The sequence below is a fragment of the Miscanthus floridulus genome, chromosome 12 (assembly GCF_019320115.1).
Source record: "Miscanthus floridulus cultivar M001 chromosome 12, ASM1932011v1, whole genome shotgun sequence".
Taxonomy (NCBI): domain Eukaryota; kingdom Viridiplantae; phylum Streptophyta; class Magnoliopsida; order Poales; family Poaceae; genus Miscanthus; species Miscanthus floridulus.
The window spans coordinates 50498057-50520426 of NC_089591.1; the positions used below are offsets into that span (position 1 = coordinate 50498057).

Sequence of the window (22370 nt, forward strand, 5' to 3'; positions counted from 1 at the left end):
GATGGGTCAAAGTTTAAAACGGTTGAGTCCTCCGATAGTACTTTTTGGGATGGAGGCGGAGGGAGCACAGTGTAAAGCATCGTAGGGCACGTGCCCTTAATGTCCCGTTTGGATGCATACGGATTTTAACAATGCGGATAAAAATAATTTCAGAATCCTAAAATCACTTCCAAACAATTTAGATTTTAGTAGACTTTATCACACAAACACGAAATCCAATCCAATAAAACGTATTAGATTTTTTTTTATCCTGATTCTTAAAATCCCTAAGGACACGGGGTTGATGGTTGGCAGTGTTGATAAAAATGAGCCAGTGACAAGTACGGAGTTGAGCTGAGGCTGAGCATCTGCCGCTGCATACATGCATGGAGCTGGCCGTGGCCGGGCATGCACGCACGCTTGCTCGAGTCATGATAGCTGCCACGACGATGGCAGTTGCCAGCAAAAGCCCCGTGCTGGCAGGCCCTCACATGTGCCGCGCGGGCCGTTGCTTTGCTCCTCCAGCCAGCCCTGCGCGCAGTCACGTGGGGGCGCCGTACCGCGCAGCGCGCTCCGGCTCCCGCGGCAGCCGCGCATGGCGTACCAGGGTCCAGGGGAGTGGGACGACTCACTGAAGCAGCTGAGCTGAGCAAGCTTGCTGGAGCGATGGCGTGCGTCCACTCGGCTGGCATGTGGGATGTGGCATTGCAGCGGCAGCCGGTAGGCGGGCATGAATCCATGCGCTCGGATCGCAGATTCTCAGCTCTGCAGTCTGCATGCTATGCGTGCATGACAGCAGGTGCAGCGACCGCACCCGCCGCAACCTTGTTCACCGCGGGTTGCCCGGTTCACACGCACGGCGGCGCATTCGGAGTCCGGCGAGGAATGTGGTCTCTGTCGGACGTGGCGCCAGACTCGTTCGAATTCTCAGTTCCAGAAAGATTCCGTGCTTAAAATTTTTGAGACCACATGCTGCTGGTGATGCCAAAGCTGTAGCCTATAGATATACACGTGCTTGCGAGCACTTCGAACAAAAATTGCTGTGAGCGTTCAATGGCGCGTTTCAACTGTATTGGCTCTTGCAGGTAGTTTGGATCTACGTCAGTATTTGCGGCGGGAGAGACGGCGAGCAGCCGTGTGGGCCGAGGAAAATGAGCGGTGAGCAAGCAAGTGGGCTATGTGCCTATGTGATTGTGATCTTGGGCTAGAATGGACTGGAATGAAATTTATGGGAGAGAGAGATTTCTCTTTGTATATAGAATTATGAATTGGGGGAGGAAATACTCGACTAAGAGGACTTACAATATATCCAGAAAAACACTTACAATTTAGAATTTAGAACAGAGGGAGCATAACTATAGACCTAAAGGCTAAAAAAATCATAATTACTTTTTTTTGTTCATTCTCTCTTTTTATTCGTTCTAATGATATGATAAGTTTGAAGACTTTGGATACTGGCATGCAACTTTCTGACTGAGTTATGAGATCAAAAAAGAAATCCCACCTGAACTACTTATATATGAACATTAGCATGTCAATGGTATATGTACAGTTTATCCAATTTGAAATTTAAAAAATGGACAATGCTACTATAGTATACTAAAACCAGATAAGTTTGACCACAATTTAACATGAACCAGTGTTAAATCAAAACCTAAGCAAAATGTTTCGTATTTCTTCATGATCAATGTTTTGGCAATATGCATACTTTGTACTTGCAATGGGAAATTAGTATCATGACATGGCAAAGCACTTAACAATCACCTGTATAAATAAATTATAAATTGTGTCGATCAGCAAGCACTGAAACAGTAAGCAATCTTCTGTGCACCAATAACAAACCAACCATTAGCCTCTTCCCAAAACTGATTAACCATATGTTTGATGTGGGACATAGTGGGATGGCATGGTTTTGTCCCTGATCTTTAAGATGGGATGATCCAGTTTCGTGTTTGGTTTAGGGAGACGGGACCATCCTTGTTCCGTGTTTGGTTCAGGGACATCAATAGGTGGGACAATGCATCTGTCATCTGAGGTCCACATGTCAGCCTCCCCTTTTTTTCTTCTTCCTTGCACCAAGAACTCGTTCAAGCCACACGCTGCTTACTCTCACCCACCGAAGCTCGCCCTAGGACCCTTGCTGATGCGCACCCTCCTCTTCCTTCCCACTCACAGACGCACGCCCTCCTCTCCCTTCCTCCTCACCGGCGCCCCTCACTAGCGCTGCTCCCCCACATGCACAGCAGCTCAGCCAGAGCTCACCAACCCACTCGCGGTTCAAGCAGGATGGAGCTCGCCCGCTTGTGGCTCGGCTTGCACCTCGTTCCCTTGACACTGGGCCACTCACCGGGACAGGAGGTCGTCTCACGCTTGTGTGTGGTAGTGCCAAAGCCGGAGCTCGTATTGCCTACGCGCGTCGGTGCCGAACTCAAAGCTCGTCTGAACACCTGCGCTTGGAGCAAGCACTCTTGCTCCTCCTCCTCACCTGCACCCACGCACGGGAAGAAGGGGAATGAGTCAGTCCGCTTGAATCGGAGGGACAGGCTCACCCCACATCTTAGGAATATTACTCTAGGGGGGTGAGAGAATGACCCCGTCCCCTCCAAGTCCCAACAACAGCCCCACTTCGAGGATCGTCCTGTCCCCAACCATCCCCTGATCCAAACACATGGTAAATGGCTAGAGACTCCGGGGAATGAAACGATAGCATACAAGTTACAGAAAAAAATATTCAACTTGTCAAACAACAGAGTGATGTAACCTGATATGATATTGATGATGGTCAAAGAATCCTCTAAAGGATTGTTACTATAACATGATATGAGAAAACATATGCCATTCTCAAAGCTGGTAGATAGCGCACAAAAAGTTCTCATGGACAAAATGAGCAGAGAAAAAAAGAATGTATGTTCAACCTCTCCAATATAACAATCTGTATGCTCGTAGACAGCTCATATGAGTTCGAACACTCAGCACTGTTACTTTTCTCCTCAATGGCCAAAATTAAACATAAAGAACAAATAAGAGTAGTCAAGATATCCTCACAACCATCTTGTTCTTCTTTCCAGCAGACAACAAGAGCACCTTCCCATCAACTATATCACCTTCGTCAACCAGCTTATCCTCACTATCAATCCTAACGTTATTCAAGTACAGACCACTTTGCTTAATAAGCCTCTTAACCGCTGACTTACTAGTGAGCAAACCTGTGGAAACAGCCAAATCAACAAGTGGAGACTTGAACACTTGATCATAAGCTAAAGAGCATGAAGGCACATCATCTGCTATCCCCTCAATTGTTTGTGCATCCAATTGTGTCTGAGCGCCAGGTCTCAAGGCCTCAGTTGCCTTCAATGCCTCCTCCAATCCCTCCTTGCCATGAACAAATCGTGTCACCTCTTCTGCAAGCCTCTTCTGAACAGTGTTTGGCACATAGCCAGGCTTCTTCATCGAGTCTTCTAGCTCCTGAATCTCATCCAAGCTCAGGAACGTCAGGATCTTCATAAACCTGATGACATCGATGTCTGGCACCGCAAAGAAGTACTGATAGAACTTGTAAGGAGAAAGCATCTTCGAAGAGAGCCAGATTGCCCCATCCTCTGTCTTCCCAAACTTGGTCCCATCGCTCTTCAGCAGGAGCGGGAATGTGAGTCCATGCGCCCCCTCAACCTGCAAGATTTTCCTGATCAACTCAGTTCCCGCTGTGATGTTCCCCCACTGATCGCTGCCCCCAATCTGCACATTGACACCCATATTCTTGAACATATAAAGGAAGTCGTAGCCCTGCAGCAGCTGGTAGGTGAACTCGGTGTAGCTCATGCCGTCTTCTGACGCGAGACGCTTCTTGACGCTCTCCTTGGCGATCATTGTACCCACGCGTGCAAAACGGCCCACCTCTCTCAGGAAATCCAGCAGCGTGATGTCCTTCCACCAGTCGTAGTTGTCCAGGATCACGAAAGAACCCATTCTCTGTGACGAATCCACTGAATTGGGCGAAGGCTGCTCTTTTTGACCGCTGTGGGAATGGTGGGCAGGCTCGGGAACGCGGCCGAGGATCTGGGCCACGAGGGACTTAATGGCGTCGGAGTTGGCTTCGACGGCAACGATGTCGAGCTCGGGGCGCTCGGAACTCTTCCCCGAGGGGTCGCTGTCGACGAAATATGGTCGGCAGTCTACCTAGGGGTATGCCCAAGGTAGTAGATTATCGGCAGACAGATGCGCAAGCCCCAAACAAGACGGTGACGCAAGACAGACACGAGGTTTTATCCAGGTTCGGCCGCCAATAAGGCGTAATACCTACGTCCTGCGTCTGATTTGTATTGCTGTATGTCAATGAGGGATGTTTTTTAGAGGGGTCCCCTGCCCGCCTTATATAGTCCGGGGGGCAGGGTTACAGATCTGGAAACTAATTCCTAGTCAGTTACAATTGCCATATGTGGCCAGATAAGGATTCCTATTCTAACCGACCAGGATCCTGCTTGGTCGCCAAATCCATCTTGAGTCCTTGTGCGGAACTCCGATCAGGTTGACTGAGCCGCACGTCGTCTTTCGCGTGGACTGAACCCATCGATCCGGGCCAGCCCAAGTTTAGCCGTAAGGGTATAGGGGTTAATACCCCCACAGCTAGTCCCCGAGCATCATGTATTATGCTGCGACACGCCATTTTAACCTTCTCCGACAAGCGAGGCTTGAATCCTTGACGCCTCCGACCACCGTCATCACCGGAGAAGTAGGTTGTCCGAAGAATGTATGGTGCTCTTAAGAAAAAAGAAAAAGATTTCTGTCCTGAGAAGTGTGCCCACTTGTATTTCTGAAAAGAAATGTAAGTGGTCTTGAAGCATAGCGCCCTTGAATATCAGAAGCGTAGGGGTCGAAAAACAAACACATTCACCGCAAGGTGAAGTGTGCCCACTTAGTCCCCGAGCCTGGTAGTAGGTGACGTAGGCACGTGGTGCCAGGGTCTAAAAAGAATTCCCAGTTAAGTTGAGAACCCAATCGTCGTACAGGCGATACGAGATGCACCGGCAGGTGCATCGTACCGATGTAGTCCCCGAGCTTGCTGGAAGGCGAGGTATGAGCCTTGTAGCAAGGTCTAAAGAAATGTCTCTTAACTGTATGTGAGTACAAATCACATGTAGCCAAGAAAAAACACTATTCAAGCAGTGGTCGGGGCAGTCCCCGAGCATATTAATAATCCTTATAATCATTCAAAGCACAAACACATTCACCGCAAGGTGAAGTGTGCCCACTTAGTCCCCGAGCCTGGTAGTAGGTGACTCAGGCACGTGGTGCCAGGGTCTAAAAAAGAAATTCAGCTGAAGTTAAGAATCCAATCGTCGTACAGACGATACGAGATGCACCGGCAGGTGCATCGTACCGATGTAGTCCCCGCGCTTGCTGGAAGGCGAGGTATGAGCCTTGTAGCAAGTTCTAAAGAAATGTCTCTTAACTGTATGTGAGTATAAATCACATGTAGCCGAGGAGAGCAAAACTCCAAAAAGTGGTCAGGAGTGTCCCCGAGCACAGCGGTGGTCATAGCAGTTCCTGAATATAGTAATGGTCAGAGCAGTCCACGGGCACAACCGTGGTCGGAGCAGTCTTCGAGCAAAAAGGTGGTCTGGACAGTACCCGAGCACCGTAGTGGTCTGGGCAGTCCCCGAGCACCGTAGTGGTCTGGGCAGTCCCTGAGCACAGTAGTAGTCAAGGCAAATCCACGATCGCGTGCACTGCTTGTACTATTATTTGGTGTATTTATTTTTCTCTACTCTCTGCCAAGTCTAGTCTGTCCAGTCTGACACGTCTGGTCAAAAAAGCAAATAGATATAGTACGTCATTCTGTCTTCTTATTGTTTTCTGGCAAACAGTCGGTTGACACCTGTATTGAGGTGTGTCAGTGTGGGCCCCCTTACACCATCAACGAAGAGGCGCGTACACTGTTAACGAAGGAGCGCGTTTATTGGCGCAGATTTCGGGGTTGTGTGAACAACCGTTCGCGGCGCGTGCGCACGACTCCCAATATTCTCGGGCGGACGAAACGACGGTGCCCTTTTGCTTTATATAATGTAGGTCTGGTAAGTTACCCTCACCATTCCCCATTGTCATCCGCCGCCGCAACCTTCTTCTTCCTCCTGCCAAACCCTATTCCCCAAAAATCAGCACCAATCCCCTCGGTCTCCCGCATTCACCCACTTAGTAAGGACGAACCAATGGCGAAGAGAGACGCCCAGAAGAAAGGAGGGGTCATGGCGAAGGAATGGTGGAAGTCGCGGAGCAACGAGCAAACCATCGAGGACCTCGTCGCCATGGGAGTGCTCCACAACAAGGCACTTGCGGGATGGCGTGCACCCGAAGGAGAAAGCTTCCCCGATCCACAACCAGGTGAAATTGTGGTCTTTGAAGATTTTTTCAAACGGGGTTTTGGGATTCCAGTGCACCCTTTCCTTCAGGGGCTCTGCTTGTACTACGAGATTGGGATTTGCAATCTGCATCCCAACTCGATTCTTCTCGTCTCTACCTTCATCCATCTCTGCGAGGCGTATGGTGGCTTCCAGCCCCATTTCGACCTCTTTCGCCACCTGTTTTGCCTTCGGAAAAAGGGAAGCGGCGGCTCGAAGATCGCCGGAGGCGTCTACCTGAACCTGCGGGACGGAATGAAAGCTCAATACCTGCACTGTCCCTGGAACACCTCATTGGACGAGTGGTATAAGAAGTGGTTCTACATCCGTGAAGAGCCGAACACCATCACTCTGTGCGATGTGGGACTGGTTCCAGAGAAGAAAAGCAGCTGGTCGGAGAAGCCCGACAACTTGGAGCAGATCGCCGAACTACTCGGGTTGATTCCGTGGGGGAGGCTTGACGGCCCGAGCGTTGTCGGCAACTTCATCAGCCGTAGAATTCAGCCGTGCCAGAAAAGGATTCACCCCGGCTTCGAGTACCAAGGAGGCGCTGATCCGACGAGGACCAGAAAGGAGCCGCTCGACAAGCTGGAGATCAAGGCCAGGATTGGAGAGCTATTCAACCTGGCCGATCCCAGTTATGTTGCATTGAACGCCATTGAACACGCCTTCAAGCTGGCTCGTCCTCCCCCAAAGGTAAATGACGCCTCCTTTTAACTGTAAAGTCATGTTTCATCAAGAAAATAACTGTCTTTTCCTTCATTTTGCGTCTCAGTATAATGGCCGTGACCGGGCAGGAGTGTTTGTGTCACCCCCCCCCGGTGTAGAGTGGCCGCAAGTTACTGGACCAACCGCCCAGACCAGCGCTAGGGGTGACGGCGTTCACTGGGCGGTACTCGAGACCGTTGAGGACGCCTCGACCAGAGCCGCCGGCAAGCGTCCGGCTGCCAGCAAACGACGCCAAGCCATCATCTCCCAGTCGGACGACGAAGCAGAGGATGCGGACATCTTTCGGCTCGTCCCCCGAAAGAGGAGAAGACAGGTGGAGCCGTCAGAGCAGGGTGGCTCCTCTGTGCCAGCAGTGGTCACAGCACCGACCACGGCAACACAGAGCACAGACGAAAGGAACATGCCGCATCGTCCTCCGACGCCCGTACCAGAGCTTGAACAAGTCCCGGTGGAAACTGCCGAGCAAGCAGAGCAGGGGCGGTCGAGGAGACGTTCCTTCGCCACATCCTTCCGCAAGTCAAAACTGTAAGTATATATATTTTTGATGTAAGCTTTTCATTTTGCATTGGATGCTATTGTCTTATGAATTTGTCTCTGAATGTATTAGATCGGCGTCCACCGAAGGCCCCGACCAGCTAGCTGGGTGCGGAACGTCCTCTCCAAAAATGGCGGGACAAACTGCTCAGCAACAAGCCGTGGAGGAGCCCATGGCAGGGACTCTGCCTGGGCCTCAGCAGGCGTACGACCAGACGCCAGTCCCCGAGCAGAATACAAGTGCTCCGAGCACAAACCCTGATGAGGCGGATACCACAGCACCACAGGAGCTGGATCTAGCCGAGGGGCAGCAGCCAGAAGTTGCCCAGAACAAGGGTGCCGACGCGACGGCTCGTGGGAAAGCCCTGGTGGTCGTGGAGTCTGCGAACTCCGGACCACTGCCGCCTCCCGAACAGGAGGCTGAAGAGGATGAAGTGGAAGAAATCCTGGGCCGTCCCCAAGATAGACGACAACATGTATATGTGTCGCGCTATCGGAACGACGAATGGGTCATGCACGAGGAGATCCCAGAGGCCGAGGAAACCTTAAGAGTTGAGTGAGCAGCCAAACGCCTGGTGACTGAAGTCCAGGTATATGTGGCTTTAGTCCTTAAACATGTTGTGTAATCAAGCTGTCTGACGTAGCTTGTCTGTATACAGGACGTGATGAAAACTGCGAGGTACCGAAAAAGGTGCTTCGACCAGATAGAAGTAGTCATGAAGACCAATAAGGAGCTGACGGCTGAAGTTGAACGCCTACGGCGCCAACTTGAAGCCACCGACCAGGAGAGGACAAACCAAGAAACACAGAACCAAAACCTGGTCGGCCAGCTCAAAAACAAAGAGCAGGAGAAAACATGTAAGTGTTCACCGTATCATAGCAAGTGCTGGACTTGTGTTTTTTGTTCCTGACAATAATAGCTGTAATGCAGGTTTAGAAGCTGAAGTGACCCGCCTCCAGGGGGAGAACAGCCGCGCGCTTGCAGAATGTGGTCGCCTGAAGGAGGACAACGAGAAATTGGCACGCCGCCAGTCGGAACTCCAAGACCACACTAACAGAATGAAAGACGACCTGAAAAGTAAGCATTCCAGACCGCCTTGCTCATTCAACTGCCCACATTGCCTTGTCGTGTCATCACGTTTGATGTCTTGTAATGTTTTCAGTTTTGAAAGTCAATGCCAAGAGGCACCTTGAGGCCGTGATCAAGGAGCGTGACGACTGGAAAGCACAATGCCTTAAGGCCGTCGAGGAGCGGGACACGTGGAGCAAGCGGTGCCAAGAAATGGCAACTGGCATTGTGCCCGTCCTCGACCTCATCGACCCGGCGCTCACAGAGGAAGAGCTAAGGACGCCTCAGCTCGGACTGGTCGAGAGATGCAAGCAAGCATGGGGATGGTTCCAAGACTTCGTGAAGGAGGCAGGTGAGTACACGGGCGCCCATGTGCTAAGCATGGTGCGTGCTCACTACCCCCTGATCGATCTCAAACGCTTGGAGGCTGGGTACCCGAAGGAGATAGACCCAGACAAGGCCGAAGAGCTTCGGACGGCTCAGCTGGACTTGTCGTCAAGGATAATTGGCGATATTAACCTGTGCGGAGGTGGGACAGCACCTGTGCAGGGTATGCCATCGACAAGCCAGCTGGAAATGCCATCACCTTCAAGCCAACCAACGAAGCCTGCGGTCTCGACCAGCCAGGCACCGGCGGGGCCATCCCCTTCAGTTTGACTAGCTCTAGAGTCCCCGAGAATCGAGTAGGGTATCGAAGGCGGCGAGCAGTAAATGCCATGCGCCCCGACCAGCCAATGTAATAGGCTTAGAGCTGTAGAAGGAGGACATAGTTGTGTTATTGTAAACTTGAGCCTTTTCAGGCAAGCTTGTAATAACGTAACTGTATATCATTATAAGCTTATTTGTTTTATACAAAACGCACTTTAAGCTTGAAATTTTTGCTGGTGTAACTAAGTGGAAACGTGTTAACGTTCTGTTTAGTTGTACCGTTTTGCTCGACACGTCATCCTGAAAAGTTTGTGCGGCCCTTAGTCTGGCATGTGGTCGGAGTATGAGGTACTATGACCTGTGCATACGTGGACGCAGACAAGTCAAACCAGGGGGAACCTGCCGATCACCCGCAACGTAGAGAGCAGATCCCGTGCACGCGTTGGGAGGAAACGGAAACAGGGCCTGCTCCGGAAACCGTAGAAGGAGTGGTGGTCGGCTTGTTCTGGCTTAAGTTAGAATAGCCATAAAATTCGGAGTGACACATTAGAGTGGTCGGAGAAATCATAATTGCTTTATTAAAGTAAATCGAAAATGTAAGTAGAGTACATATCTCAGTAGTTAAGCATAGAAACGTCTAAGCTTGTCGATGTGCCACGAGTTTGGTACGTCCCTGCCGTCCAGGTGAGCTAACCTGTAAGACGTTGGACGTGTGACTTCTTTGATCATGAAGGGTCCCTCCCATGGGGTTGCGAGTTTGTGGACGCCAGCCTGGTTCGTCTTCCACTTCAGGACTAAGTCCCCGACCACGAAGAAACGCTCTTTAACGTTCTTGTTGTAGTACCTGCGCAAAACAGCAAGGTATTTGGCCGTGCGTACGCAGGAATCAAGCCTTTTCTCTTCTGCGCTGTTGACTTCTAGCTCCCGTACTTCGTCGACCTTGCCTTCGTCGAAGTTCTCTATCCGTGCTGATCTGAAAGCTATATCTGGTGGGAGGACTGCCTCAGCGCCGTAAACCATAAAGTATGGTGAGACGCCGGTGTTACGACTGGGCTGAGTTCGGAGGCCCCAGACCACGGCTGGTAACTCCTTGAGCCATCTTCCAGGAGCTTTATCGTTTTCTCTGTACATCCTCTTCTTTAATGCGTCCAAGATCATGCCATTTGCCCGCTCGACTTGTCCATTAGCTCTAGGATGCGCCACCGAGACGTATTTTACAACTATGCTCCTTTCATCGCAGAAGTCCCAAAAAGCGTTCCCGGTGAACTGAGTACCTAGATCAGTAATGATGCTGTTGGGCACGCCGAAACGGTGGATGACCTGGTCGAGGAATGTGACAGCTTTCTCTGAGGATGCCTGTACCAGAGGCATGTATTCTATCCACTTAGAAAACTTATCAATTAGCACGAAGACACATGTAAATTTCCCAGGAGCTGGTTTGAAGGGCCCAATCATGTCCAGTCCCCAGCAGGCGAAGGGCCAAGAGGCTGGAATCGTCTGGATCTCATGTGCTGGTACATGGATTCTCTTGGAGAAGAACTGACAACCCTCACAGCGGCGGACTAGCTTCTCTGCGTCGGCCACTGCTGACGGCCAATAGAACCCTGCTCGGAAAGCCTTACCGACCAGTGTTCTTGAGGCCGCGTGGTTGCCGCAGGAGCCAGAGTGGATTTGGTCTAGGAGATGCTCGCCTTCCTCCTTGGTTATACACTTCATCAAGATTTCCTCCTTAGCGTTTTTGCGCCATAACTTGCCATCGACGAGCAGATACTGCTTACTACGACGCATCAAGCGCTCATTTTCTGTTCGATCGATATAACCGCTACCATCTGTCAAGTACTTGATGAAAGGTGTTCTCCAGTCCGGCTCATGAGTGGTCAGGAGCGGCTCGGCTGTGCTCGGCGCCGGAACCGAAGCCACTAATTGCTGGTCTGAAACTTTGTTGGTCGTTGAATCTTCGTCTTCAATGGAAGGCGTGAGCAGGTCTTGGACGAATACGCCATGTGGGATTTTGGCTCGGGATGATCCTAACTTTGACAACGCATCCGCTGCTTGGTTCTTGTCCCGGACCACGTGTATGTACTCGATGCCATAGAACCTGCCTTCCAGCTTTCTTATCGATTTGCAATATGCGTCCATCTTTTCACTGGTCGTGTCCCAGTCCTTGTTGAGCTGGTTGATGACCAGAGCCGAATCTCCGTAGACATAGAGACGTTTAACTCCAAGCTCAACCGCGATGCGTAGACCATGCAGGCATGCTTCATACTCGGCGGCATTATTAGACGCTGGGAAATAAATCCTGAGGACGTACCGGAGCTGTTCCTTGGATGGTGACACGAAAAGAACTCCTGCTCCCGCACCGTCGATGTTGAGAGAACCGTCGAAGTACATCGTCCAATATTCATCGGATCCCGGAGAGGCAGGCGTGCTTAAGTCTGTCCACTCGGCGATGAAATCGACGAGTGCCTAAGACTTGATTGTAGTACGGCTTGCAAATTCCAAGGAGAGGGGGCATAGCTCCATTGCCCATTTGACGATGCGCCCGTTCGCATCCTTATTGCGGATGATGTCCCCCAAAGGATACTCGGTCACGACCACCACACGATATCCGTCGAAGTAATGTCTCAACTTTCGGGATGTTATCAGTATGGCGTAGAGCAGTTTCTGAATCTGTGGGTACCTGGTCTTGGATTCGTTGAGTACCTCACTAATGAAATAAATTGGCCGCTGTACCTTGTAGGAGTGGCCCGGCTCGTCGCGCTCGACCACCATTGTAGTGGAAACCACCCGATCGGTTGCCGCAATGTAAAGTAGGAGAGTTTCGTCTTCTTCGGGAGCAGTAAGTACCGGAGGTGACGTGAGGTATTGTTTTAGCTGCGTGAAGGCAGCGTCTGCTTCCTCCGACCACTCAAACTTCTCGGACGCTTTGAGCAGTTTGAAGAACGGTAGGCCTTTTTCCCCTAATCTTGATATGAAACGGCTTAGAGCAGCCATGCAGCCGGTAAGCTTCTGGACATCCTTCACCTTTTTTGGGGGCTTCATGTCTAAGACGGCTTTGACTTTCTCCGGGTTAGGGCGTATGCCGTCGTAACTGACGACGTTGCCGAGCAATATGCCAGAAGGGACACCAAAGATGCACTTCTTTGGGTTTAATTTCCATTTGAACGTATTAAGGGCTGCGAAGGTGCGTTCCAGATTGTCAACAAGGGTATGAGCTTCCTTGGTTTTGACAACTACATCGTCGACGTAAGCCTCGACGAGGCCGTCTTTTATCTCGTCGTTGAGGCAGGCCTGTATAGCGCGTTGGTAGGTAGCACCGGCGTTTTTGAGCCCGAACGACATAGTCGTGTAGCAGTAGGCGCCGAAAGGCGTGATGAAAGATGTCTTGATCTGGTCGTCCTTTTTGAGAGCGATCTGGTGATAACCAGAGTAGCAATCGAGAAAGGAAAGCAGCTCGCAACCGGCGGTTGAATCTACGACCTCGTCTATGCGAGGTAAGCCAAAGGGGTCCTTAGGGCAGTGTTTGTTGAGATCAGTGTAATCAACGCACATTCTCCATTCATTATTCTTTTTGCGTACAAGAACCGGGTTGGCTAACCATTCCGGATGATACACTTCTTTGATAAATCCGGCTGCCAAAAGCCGTGTAACTTCTACCCTAATCGCCTCCTTTTTGTCGCGAGCGAACCGTTGTAGCTTCTGCTTGATTGGTTTGGCTTTGCTGTTGACATTTAAGGAGTGCTCAATCAAGTCCCGAGGTACACCGGGCATGTCGGAAGGTTTCCATGCAAACACATCCACGTTGCCCCTCAAGAACCTGACGAGCGCGTCTTCCTATTTGGGATCCAGGTTGGCCCCGATGAGGGCCGTTTTGCTGGGATCGCCCTCGACCAGCTGGATTGTCTTGTGCTCCTTGGATCTGATGTTCTTGCGCGGAGCCTCGAGCTCTGGGATCTCTAGGTGGTCGGCCGGGGTCTTCTTAGCGTCGAGCATGGTCTCGGCCATGCGAATAGAGAGGTCGTGGGCCTCTGCTATTTTGAAGCTGTCGTCTTCGCAGGTATAAGCTGCGTATACGTTGCCCCTGAGGGTTAAAACTCCTTTCTCAGTAGGCATCTTGAGCACCAGATACCTGTAATGAGGTATGGCCATGAACTTGGTGAGCGACGGTCGACCAAGAATAGCATGGTAGGTGCCGTCGAAATCAGCGACCACGAAGTTGACGTAGTCGGTGCGGAAGTGGTCCGGGGTCCCAAACTGCACAGGTAGCGTGATCTGCCCGAGAGGTGTGGAGCTCTGTCCGGGGAGAACGCCCCAGAACTGCGCTTCGTACGGCTTTAGGTCCGCCTGGGCTATTTTCAGAGCGGGCAGGCTGTTCTTAAACAGAATATCGATGGAGCTGCCGCCGTCGATCAGGACCCTGTCGAATTGAACCTTGTTGATACAAGGATCGAGGACCAGGGGAAAACGTCCTGGCTCGGGTATGGCGGCCCATTGGTCCTTCCTGCTGAAGTAGATTTCACGGTGAGACCACGGAGGGAGCCGCGGATCGGTGAGAAGGTTATCGGTGTTCGCCACGTTCAAGCAAGCGCGGGCGAGCAGCTTGCGTTCTCGTTTGGTCTCAATGGACACCTTGCCGCCGATGATGGTGTGCACGCGATCAGTCGGCTTGACGTATTTATGACGAGGATCTGCATCGTCGTCGTCGTTGTCCTCGTTGCGCTGTCCCCCCGCGTCGTTAGGCTTGTCGGACGTATCCGGAGCCTGTTGACGCGTGTAGATAGTCTTGAGGACGCGGCAATTCTCCATGGTGTGGTTCGATTTGGGATGGAGCTGGCAAGGTCCCTTCAATGCTTTGGCGTAGTCGTCCTCGTAGTTTCGACGTCCGCTGCCTTTTTTCACGGTATTGACCTCGCCGTCGTCTTCCCGAGCGCGCTTGCTCCTGTAATCGTCGCGGCGGTTGCGCCGCTGATTACGTTGATCACGGTGATCGCGGGAGTCGTTGCGCTGGTTGCGGCGGTCAAAATTGTCGTTCCGACCACGATTGCCACGGTAATCGTCGCGGTGTGGGGGGTGGTCGGAGCGTGGAACCCTTGCTGCTTCTTCAACGATTATCTTTTTAGCGTCGTCAGCGTCCGCATATTTCTTAGCGGTGGCTAAAAGCGCTGTGACCGATTCGGGTCTCTTCCGGAGGAGCTTGTCTCTTAGGGCGTCGTGGAAGCGGAGGCCGGTGACGAAAGCCTCGATTGCTTCGTTGTCGGATATTGATGGGACTTTGATGCGCATCTCCGAGAAACGCCGAACGTACTCGCGCAGTGGTTCATCCTTTCGATCTCGGATCCGCTGCAAATCGTACTTGTTGCCGGGTTGTTCACAAGTAGCGATGAAGTTGTCGATGAAGGCCTGCCTGAGCTCCCGCCAAGAGTCAAAATAGTTCGCTGGCAAGCTAACCAGCCATTGGTGACCTGCATGACCAACAGCGACTGGGAAGTAGTTAGACATGACGTGCTCGTCAGCCATGGCTGAGCGGCACGCAGTTTCGTAGAGCATAACCCATAATTCGGGGTTTTCCTTGCCGTCGTACTTCTGAAGCTTCTCGAGCTTGAAATTCTTGGGCCATATGACTTGGCGCAGGTGTGGAGTGAACTGCTTCAGACCCGGCGGACCGTGGGCGGTGTCATACTCCATACGGCGATAGCTTTCATGGGATGCACGATCGTCGGCTCTCTGGTTGATGCGAGCACGTAGATCACGTCCACCGAGGTGATGGCGGAGATCGTTATTGCCATCTGGGTTAGCCCTGCGACCGTGGTTATCACGGCGATTGTCGCCTCGAACGTCGTGGCGGTTATCCTCCCGGCGGCGGTTGTCGTCCCGACCACCATCACGACCACCGTTTCCGCCTTGACGATTGTTTGATGGGTCGTTATTGCGCGAGCCACGTTGGTTGAGTGGCTGTGAGCGACTTGAGTATTGGCGGCTGTGGCTTGATTCGACAGAAACGGATGGAGCCCGGGCTTGGTTCATCTCTGCGGTCTGAGCCATAGCAGCCGTCAGATAAGCTTGTATGTCATCACGGATTACTTGAGTCTCGGGAGTGTTGGGTAGCCGCTGCATCGTCGCCATGGCGACGGCTACGTTGGCGCTTGGGGTCCTGAAGACTTGTTTGTCCCCCACCCTGTCGAAAGCATTGTTGAGGTCACGTGGCTGGACCCTTATGCGTCGTGCCTCCTGGTCTGCTTCAGCTTCGGTTTGCCGGCGATTAAACCGGTCAATATTGCGTGCTTCGCGTGCAGTCTTTTCTTGTTCTGTTTCGCCAACCGCTGGCGGCTCGTCGTTGCTGACAACATGGATTAAATCCCCTCGTCTTGGCGGGAAAGACGGAAATTGGGGGAATCCCGGGACATGGTCTGGTAGATCCAGATCGTATTGGACGCCTTCATCTTCGTGACGCTGAAGCTCGGTGTGGACAGATGCGTTGGACGCGATGCCGGATGAGGAGCTGGAGTCGCCCTCTCGGACTGTGTGGACGGATCCTTCCTGATAATCTTCAATCCGGACCATGTTGACGATGTTGCATGGCTTTGGCTGAGATCGGCGTATAGGACACAGATCCGTGCGGTGTCGCAGGTTGTATGCGTAGCTGGAGGCAGCGTTTTGCAGGCCGTAGGGATGGACCTGGTGGTTTTCCGTCGGGGCTTCGTACTCACAGAGTCGGAGACCCGTCGCGATGGCTGGCCGGTGATGAGCGAAACGCCCCTCAGGAGTTGATACGACCACAAGATCTGTTCCGAGTCGCACAGGACGACTGGTCCGAGCTGGTCGGGTAGATCTGTTGTGGAGAGCTGTTACCTGCTCGTTAGGTTGGACTTGAATCGTACTTACCAGAGCTAGGGTTTCAGCGAGTTTGATGCCGACCCGATCGATGGAGTCGAGCGAGTCGGTGTCGTCGATCTGCTTTCCTTTGTAGCGGGGAAGCGGACGACGGGTTGTCGGCGTGGCTGTAAGCGTGGTCGGAGCCAGATGTACCGTGGTCGGAGCCAGATCCATCGTGGTCGGAGCCACGTTCGTCGTGGTCGGAGCCGTGTTCACCGTGGTCGGAGTCGTGTTCCCCGTGGTCGGAGCCGTAGCCGATGCAGGTGAAGTAGTCGTCGGCGCGGGTTGAATCCACGCCTCCTCCGTGGTCATGGCGATGGAGACGTCGGGGCCGGTGGTCCAGGTGATCTGGCCGACGGTGAATGTGAGGCCGTTGGGCGTAGCCATGGAGCCGGAGTCGATGACCATCTTGTTTGCTTGGAGAGCAGTACGCACACCCCCTACCTGGCGCGCCACTGTCGACGAAATATGGTCGGCAGTCTACCTAGGGGTATGCCCAAGGTAGTAGATTATCGGCAGACAGATGCGCAAGCCCCAAACAAGACGGTGACGCAAGACAGACACGAGGTTTTATCCAGGTTCGGCCGCCAATAAGGCGTAATACCTACGTCCTACGTCTGATTTGTATTGATGTATGTCAATGAGGGATGTTTTTTAGAGGGGTCCCCTGCCCGCCTTATATAGTCCGGGGGGCAGGGTTACAGATCTGGAAACTAATCCTAGTCAGTTACAATTGCCATATGTGGCCAGATAAGGATTCCTATTCTAACCGACCAGGATCCTGCTTGGTCGCCAAATCCATCTTGAGTCCTTGTGCGGAACTCCGATCAGGTTGACTGAGCCGCACGTCGTCTTTCGCGTGGACTGAACCCATCGATCCGGGCCAGCCCAAGTTTAGCCGTAAGGGTATAGGGGTTAATACCCCCACAGTCGCCGACGCGGCCCGTGGCGCCACCGATGAGCGCGACGGCGGTGTGGCCGCATCGGCGGAACCAGGACAGCGCGACCAGGCCGAGGAGGTTGCCGAGATGCAGGCTCTCGGCGGTAGGGTCGAAGCCGCAGTAAACCTTGAGTTCTCCGGGCCGCGCCGCGGCGAGCGCCTCCGAGGTGGTGGCCTCGACGAGCCCTCGCTTCATGAGCACGTCCACGACGCCGGCCGACGCGGCGGTGGAGGCGGGAGCGGAGACACTGGCATTGGTGGAGAGGCGGCGGCGAAGCGGGTGGGTGCGGGAGAGGAGGAGGCAACGGTGCGGGCGCGGGAAGGCCCGCGAGGAGGCGGCCGCGGCCATGGCGGCGGCGGCCATCGTGGGGACGGAGGACGAGGAAGGATTCTCGGCCTTGCGCTGGTGATAGGGCCCAATGCTAGGGCTGCGCATAATAATTAACAATTTAACATAATAATTAACTCGAATTCTTTCAGTTCCTACTCTGGATTAACCCAAAACCAAATTACTGTACTCACTTATTTAAATTTTGTATAAGACTATATATTTGATTTATGTGCATGTGTTGAATTGCTGTGTATTTATTATGTTCTTATATTGCTATATATTGCTTTCTTATCGGTTACTATTATTAAAAAAAGAGGAATTGTTGCCCAAATTTATCTTACAAACATCCTTGTTTTGTTGTCTTAGCCTATGCTAAATGTTCCGTTAGTTCAGTTAGGACCCAAACTAAATCAAAATAACTAAAAAACCTAAATGCTCGATTTTTCAGAATTGATCACTTTCCATTTTCTAGTAAGGTCTCTATTGGAATGGAGAAAAAATATAGGAATTTTGAAGGATATAAATCCTATAGGAAAAATTCCTATGAGACCATTTGGAACAAAGGAATGTTTACCAATAATTCCTTTGAAATTTCTATGGATTAGACCATTGTAAGGAGCTTTTTGAGGAAACTAAACATGTGCTCCAACCTCATTGTTCATTGTTCTAGGTTAGGTATGACTTTGCTTCAGGGGCGGATCTAGAGCAAATATGAGGAGGGTGCGTGTGCGTTTGCCTTGTGGATACATAGAATTTTACCATATGAGTACGAATATGGTGAAAATTTGATCGTGATCATTGTTTTTTGATATTTTTGTGGGTGCACCCGCACCCTGTCTAGTCTACATAGATCTGCCCGTGCTCTGCTTCACTAATGCAGTAGTTTCTATGGCTCTTGTGTAATAACAAGTTGTTAACGAGAGGCAACTTGGCTAAGAGGGGAAAAAATTGAATAGTAAAGAATACATGTTTTGTGAGGAAGCTAAATCTGTGCATCATCTGTTTGTTCAATGTTGTGTACCAACTGAGATTTTGTGTTTAATGTATGATATAGATTAGTAGTGACTTTGAATCAGTTGCCAGATGGTGGATTTCTAATAATAAAAATGCAGTGATCAACACTTGCAATTTTACCAGTTTATATGGAGCTTATTATGGAAAGCACGAAATTCTGTTTGTTTTCAGGGAGGGTGTTGGCGTGATGTGAAGGTGGTGATGCGAACTGCAGCGAATATGTTGGGAGGATGGCGTAGACAGAAAAATGTCCCAAGATGAAAGAATTGTTGAGAAGGCTAGGAGATACCGAAGACACCAACCAGAATTGGCTTGGGTACCAGCTACAGTGGAGACAAAGGCGAGAGCATACGAGCTGGCTAGACTCGGCAACAACAGGGCGAGCTGTTCCAGCCGTGCGACAATGGCACGGAGCAGGCGGAGAACGACGCTTTGCCGCATCGTCTCCCCAAGAAAACTAGCGGTCAGTGTGAGCTCTGAGCTGCAGCGCCAGAAGGCTCACCCCGGAGTCCTGGACTCGGAGTGGACGCCCGCACACCACAGCCCAGAGATCCTGTGCCATCCCGTTCACGAACACGACCGCCTCACAAAATTGGGAGGCCGGGGAGGTAGGGCAAGCGAGCCACCCAGCCACGAGGGCGCTCTGCTACCGAAACGACGTGCAACCAGCGCGGCCTCTACAGGAATCGAGCCGTGGATATCCATCCATCAACATCACGACATTGCTTTCACAGCACCTGAGGCCCGGAAGCTCCGGCGCGGCTCTCCCTGCTCCCTGTCTGTCTGTAACAAGAACACTACCGGCTACCGCTGCCAGCACCACGCCGCAACAATGTCGGTCGCGCAAGGAGCCGGTGGAACGAGTGGGGCGCGAAGCCAGCCACGGGCACGCACAAGTCACAAGTCGTAACAGGAGAGGTGCGGGACCGGAAAAATGGCCACAAATCGATCGAGCAGGAGGGCGGCCATCGACAGCCATTCGTCGGGCGTGCTATCCGAAATCTGATCCCTCCCCGAATGCGGACCTCACGATCTCCGTTCGCGGCCCCGCGCACCACAAACGCGCGCACCCCCCAATCCGCCAACTCATTCGTATATACGCGCCCGCTTGTTGGCTAGCATAGTCATCTTGTCTGGATCCTCTGCTGGTCCGTGGCCATGGCGGCGTCGTCCATGCTCTCCGCCACCACCGTGCCACTCCAGGTATGCCTCATGCGACGTAGGATGCTTCTAGCTCCACCGGACAAGCGAGTGATGGTTTTGTGATGTGTCCAGGGGGCCGCCGGCCTGTCCGAGTTCTCCGGGCTCAGGAGCTCCGCGTCGCTGCCGATGCGCCGGAATGCCACCTCCGACGACTTCATGTCCGCCGTCTCCTTCAGGACCCACGCGGTACGTGCCTAGCTGCTCCGATCCGATCGATCCGTATGCAATCGTGCCGCATCGTGTAGGAATGTGTTAGTGGGTTTGTAGTAGCACGTACGGCTTGCTTGCTTGTGCATCATCACATCACATCACATCAACCAGGTCGGCACGAGCGGCGGCGGGCCGAGGCGGGCGCCGACGGAGGCGAAGCTGAAGGTGGCGATCAACGGGTTCGGCCGGATCGGGCGCAACTTCCTGCGGTGCTGGCACGGGCGCGGGGACGCGTCGCCGCTCGACGTCATCGCCATCAACGACACGGGAGGCGTCAAGCAGGCGTCGCACCTGCTCAAGTACGACTCCACGCTGGGAATCTTCGACGCCGACGTCAAGCCCGTCGGCGACAACGCCATCTCCGTCGACGGCAAGGTCATCAAGGTGGTGTCGGACCGCAACCCCAGCAACCTGCCGTGGGGGGAGCTCGGCGTCGACCTCGTCATCGAGGGCACGGGCGTCTTCGTCGACCGCGAGGGCGCTGGGAAGCACATCCAGGCGGGGGCCAAGAAGGTGCTCATCACGGCGCCGGGGAAGGGAGACATCCCCACCTACGTTGTCGGCGTCAATGCCGACCAGTACAACCCCGACGAGCCCATCATCAGCAATGCCTCCTGCACCACCAACTGCCTCGCGCCATTCGTCAAGGTGCTCGACCAAAAGTTTGGTGCGTATCTTCTCTTCTTCAGTACTCAAATTTGGTGCATGCTTCTTAAGTTCTTAGTATTGCAAATCGAAGCAAACTATATATATAACGGCGCATGCACTCATGCATGAATAATGCATCGCACAGGCATCATCAAGGGCACCATGACCACCACCCACTCCTACACCGGCGACCAGAGGCTACTGGACGCGAGCCACCGCGACCTGCGCCGCGCCCGCGCAGCCGCGCTCAACATCGTGCCCACGTCCACGGGCGCCGCCAAGGCCGTCTCGCTGGTGCTCCCCAACCTCAAGGGCAAGCTCAACGGGATCGCGCTCCGGGTGCCCACCCCGAACGTCTCCGTCGTCGACCTCGTTGTGCAGGTCTCCAAGAAGACCCTCGCCGAGGAGGTGAACCAGGGGTTCCGCGACGCCGCCGCCAACGAGCTCAGCGGCATCCTGGAGGTCTGCGACGTGCCGCTCGTGTCCGTCGACTTCAGGTGCTCCGACGTCTCCTCCACCATCGACGCATCCCTCACCATGGTCATGGGAGACGACATGGTCAAGGTCATCTCCTGGTACGACAACGAGTGGGGGTACTCGCAGAGGGTCGTCGACCTCGCTACCATTTGCGCCATCAAGTGGAAGTGAGGCGTTGCTCCCCATTGTAATCATGTGTAGCTCACCCTCGACTTAAAAATTTGGATATGTCTAGGTGACATTCAGTTGTTTTTTTTTCTCTCCTGTCAACTGAATTTTTTCTATACACTTACATCGTCTTTCTAGCTATATTTATATAGTCTTACTACTATATTTACAATGATTTCTTCAGTGTAATTTATTTGACAGAGTGATGTAAGTTAGGAATACCACAAATATATGTCAAAATTTCAAAAAAAAATACAAATTATTTCTATGGATTCAAGACATAAAAGAAATATATGTCAAATTATTCACAAATTTCAAAAAAATACAAAATCTTCACAAAATTTCGAAATGCCGTGCCACGCTGCCGCCACCGACGCTGACACCGGGGAAGGCGTAGCGTCCAGCCTTGGCTCTGCGAGATATGGTACTGCCACATCTGCTGTTGCTGCTGCTACTGCGGCTGCGTCGGCATGAGTTGCTGCAGCTGCTTTATCATCATCGCCGACGAGGTCGCAGCGGGGAGGCCGACGCACGGGCCGTAACCCAGGCTGCACACGTGCTGTGGCATCTCCGAGTCCACCCAGAGATGAGACAAACATGATCGATCAGATCCAACGCTCGAAGGGCGGGGGCGGCGTGACGCAGGCGGTAGATCGGGTGGCAGCTCTCGGGCCGGAGTCAGATCTAACGCTGGAAAATTCGGTTGACAGTGGCAAATAAATCATACGGTTGACGTATAGCGTTTCCGAAAAATTTTCCCCAGGCTCTTCTCTGATGATGGTGATAATTTGTAATAATGAAAAATCGAGGCCTCAAACTCCAAACAGTTCCTTTTCTTTCTTTTTTTGTTTCTTTCTTTTTCGGAAACGCTATACGTCAACCGCATGATTTACTTGCCACTGTCAACCGAATTTTCCAGCGTTGGATCTTGACTCCGGCCCGAGAGCTGCCGCTCGATACAGCGTCACGCCGCCCCAGTCCTTCGAGCGTTGGATCTGATCGATTGCGTTTCTCATCTCTGGGTGGACTTGCTGCTTGCAGATGCCACGGTACGTGTGCAGCCCGGGGTACGGCCCGCGCGCCGGCCTCCCCGCCGATGATGAAGAAGCACTGTAGCAACTCATGTCGACGCAGCAGCAGCAACAACACATG

At 52.5% G+C, this 22370-nt stretch overlaps 2 protein-coding genes across 2 annotated transcripts; one reads left to right on the forward strand and one right to left on the reverse strand.

The window, feature by feature from the left end:
• Positions 1-3009: 3009 nt before the first annotated feature.
• LOC136495850 (tyrosine--tRNA ligase, chloroplastic/mitochondrial) lies at positions 3010-3945 on the reverse strand. The gene has a single exon (XM_066491661.1). The coding sequence runs from the start codon at positions 3943-3945 to the stop codon at positions 3010-3012; it is 936 nt and encodes a 311-aa protein (XP_066347758.1).
• A 15527-nt stretch (positions 3946-19472) lies between these two features.
• On the forward strand, positions 19473-21359 carry LOC136495436 (glyceraldehyde-3-phosphate dehydrogenase A, chloroplastic). The gene is made up of 4 exons (XM_066491376.1): positions 19473-19715; positions 19788-19901; positions 20037-20592; positions 20719-21359. Exons 1-4 carry the CDS (start codon positions 19671-19673, stop codon positions 21219-21221), a joined length of 1218 nt encoding a protein of 405 aa, XP_066347473.1. The 5' UTR covers positions 19473-19670; the 3' UTR covers positions 21222-21359.
• Positions 21360-22370: the final 1011 nt, after the last annotated feature.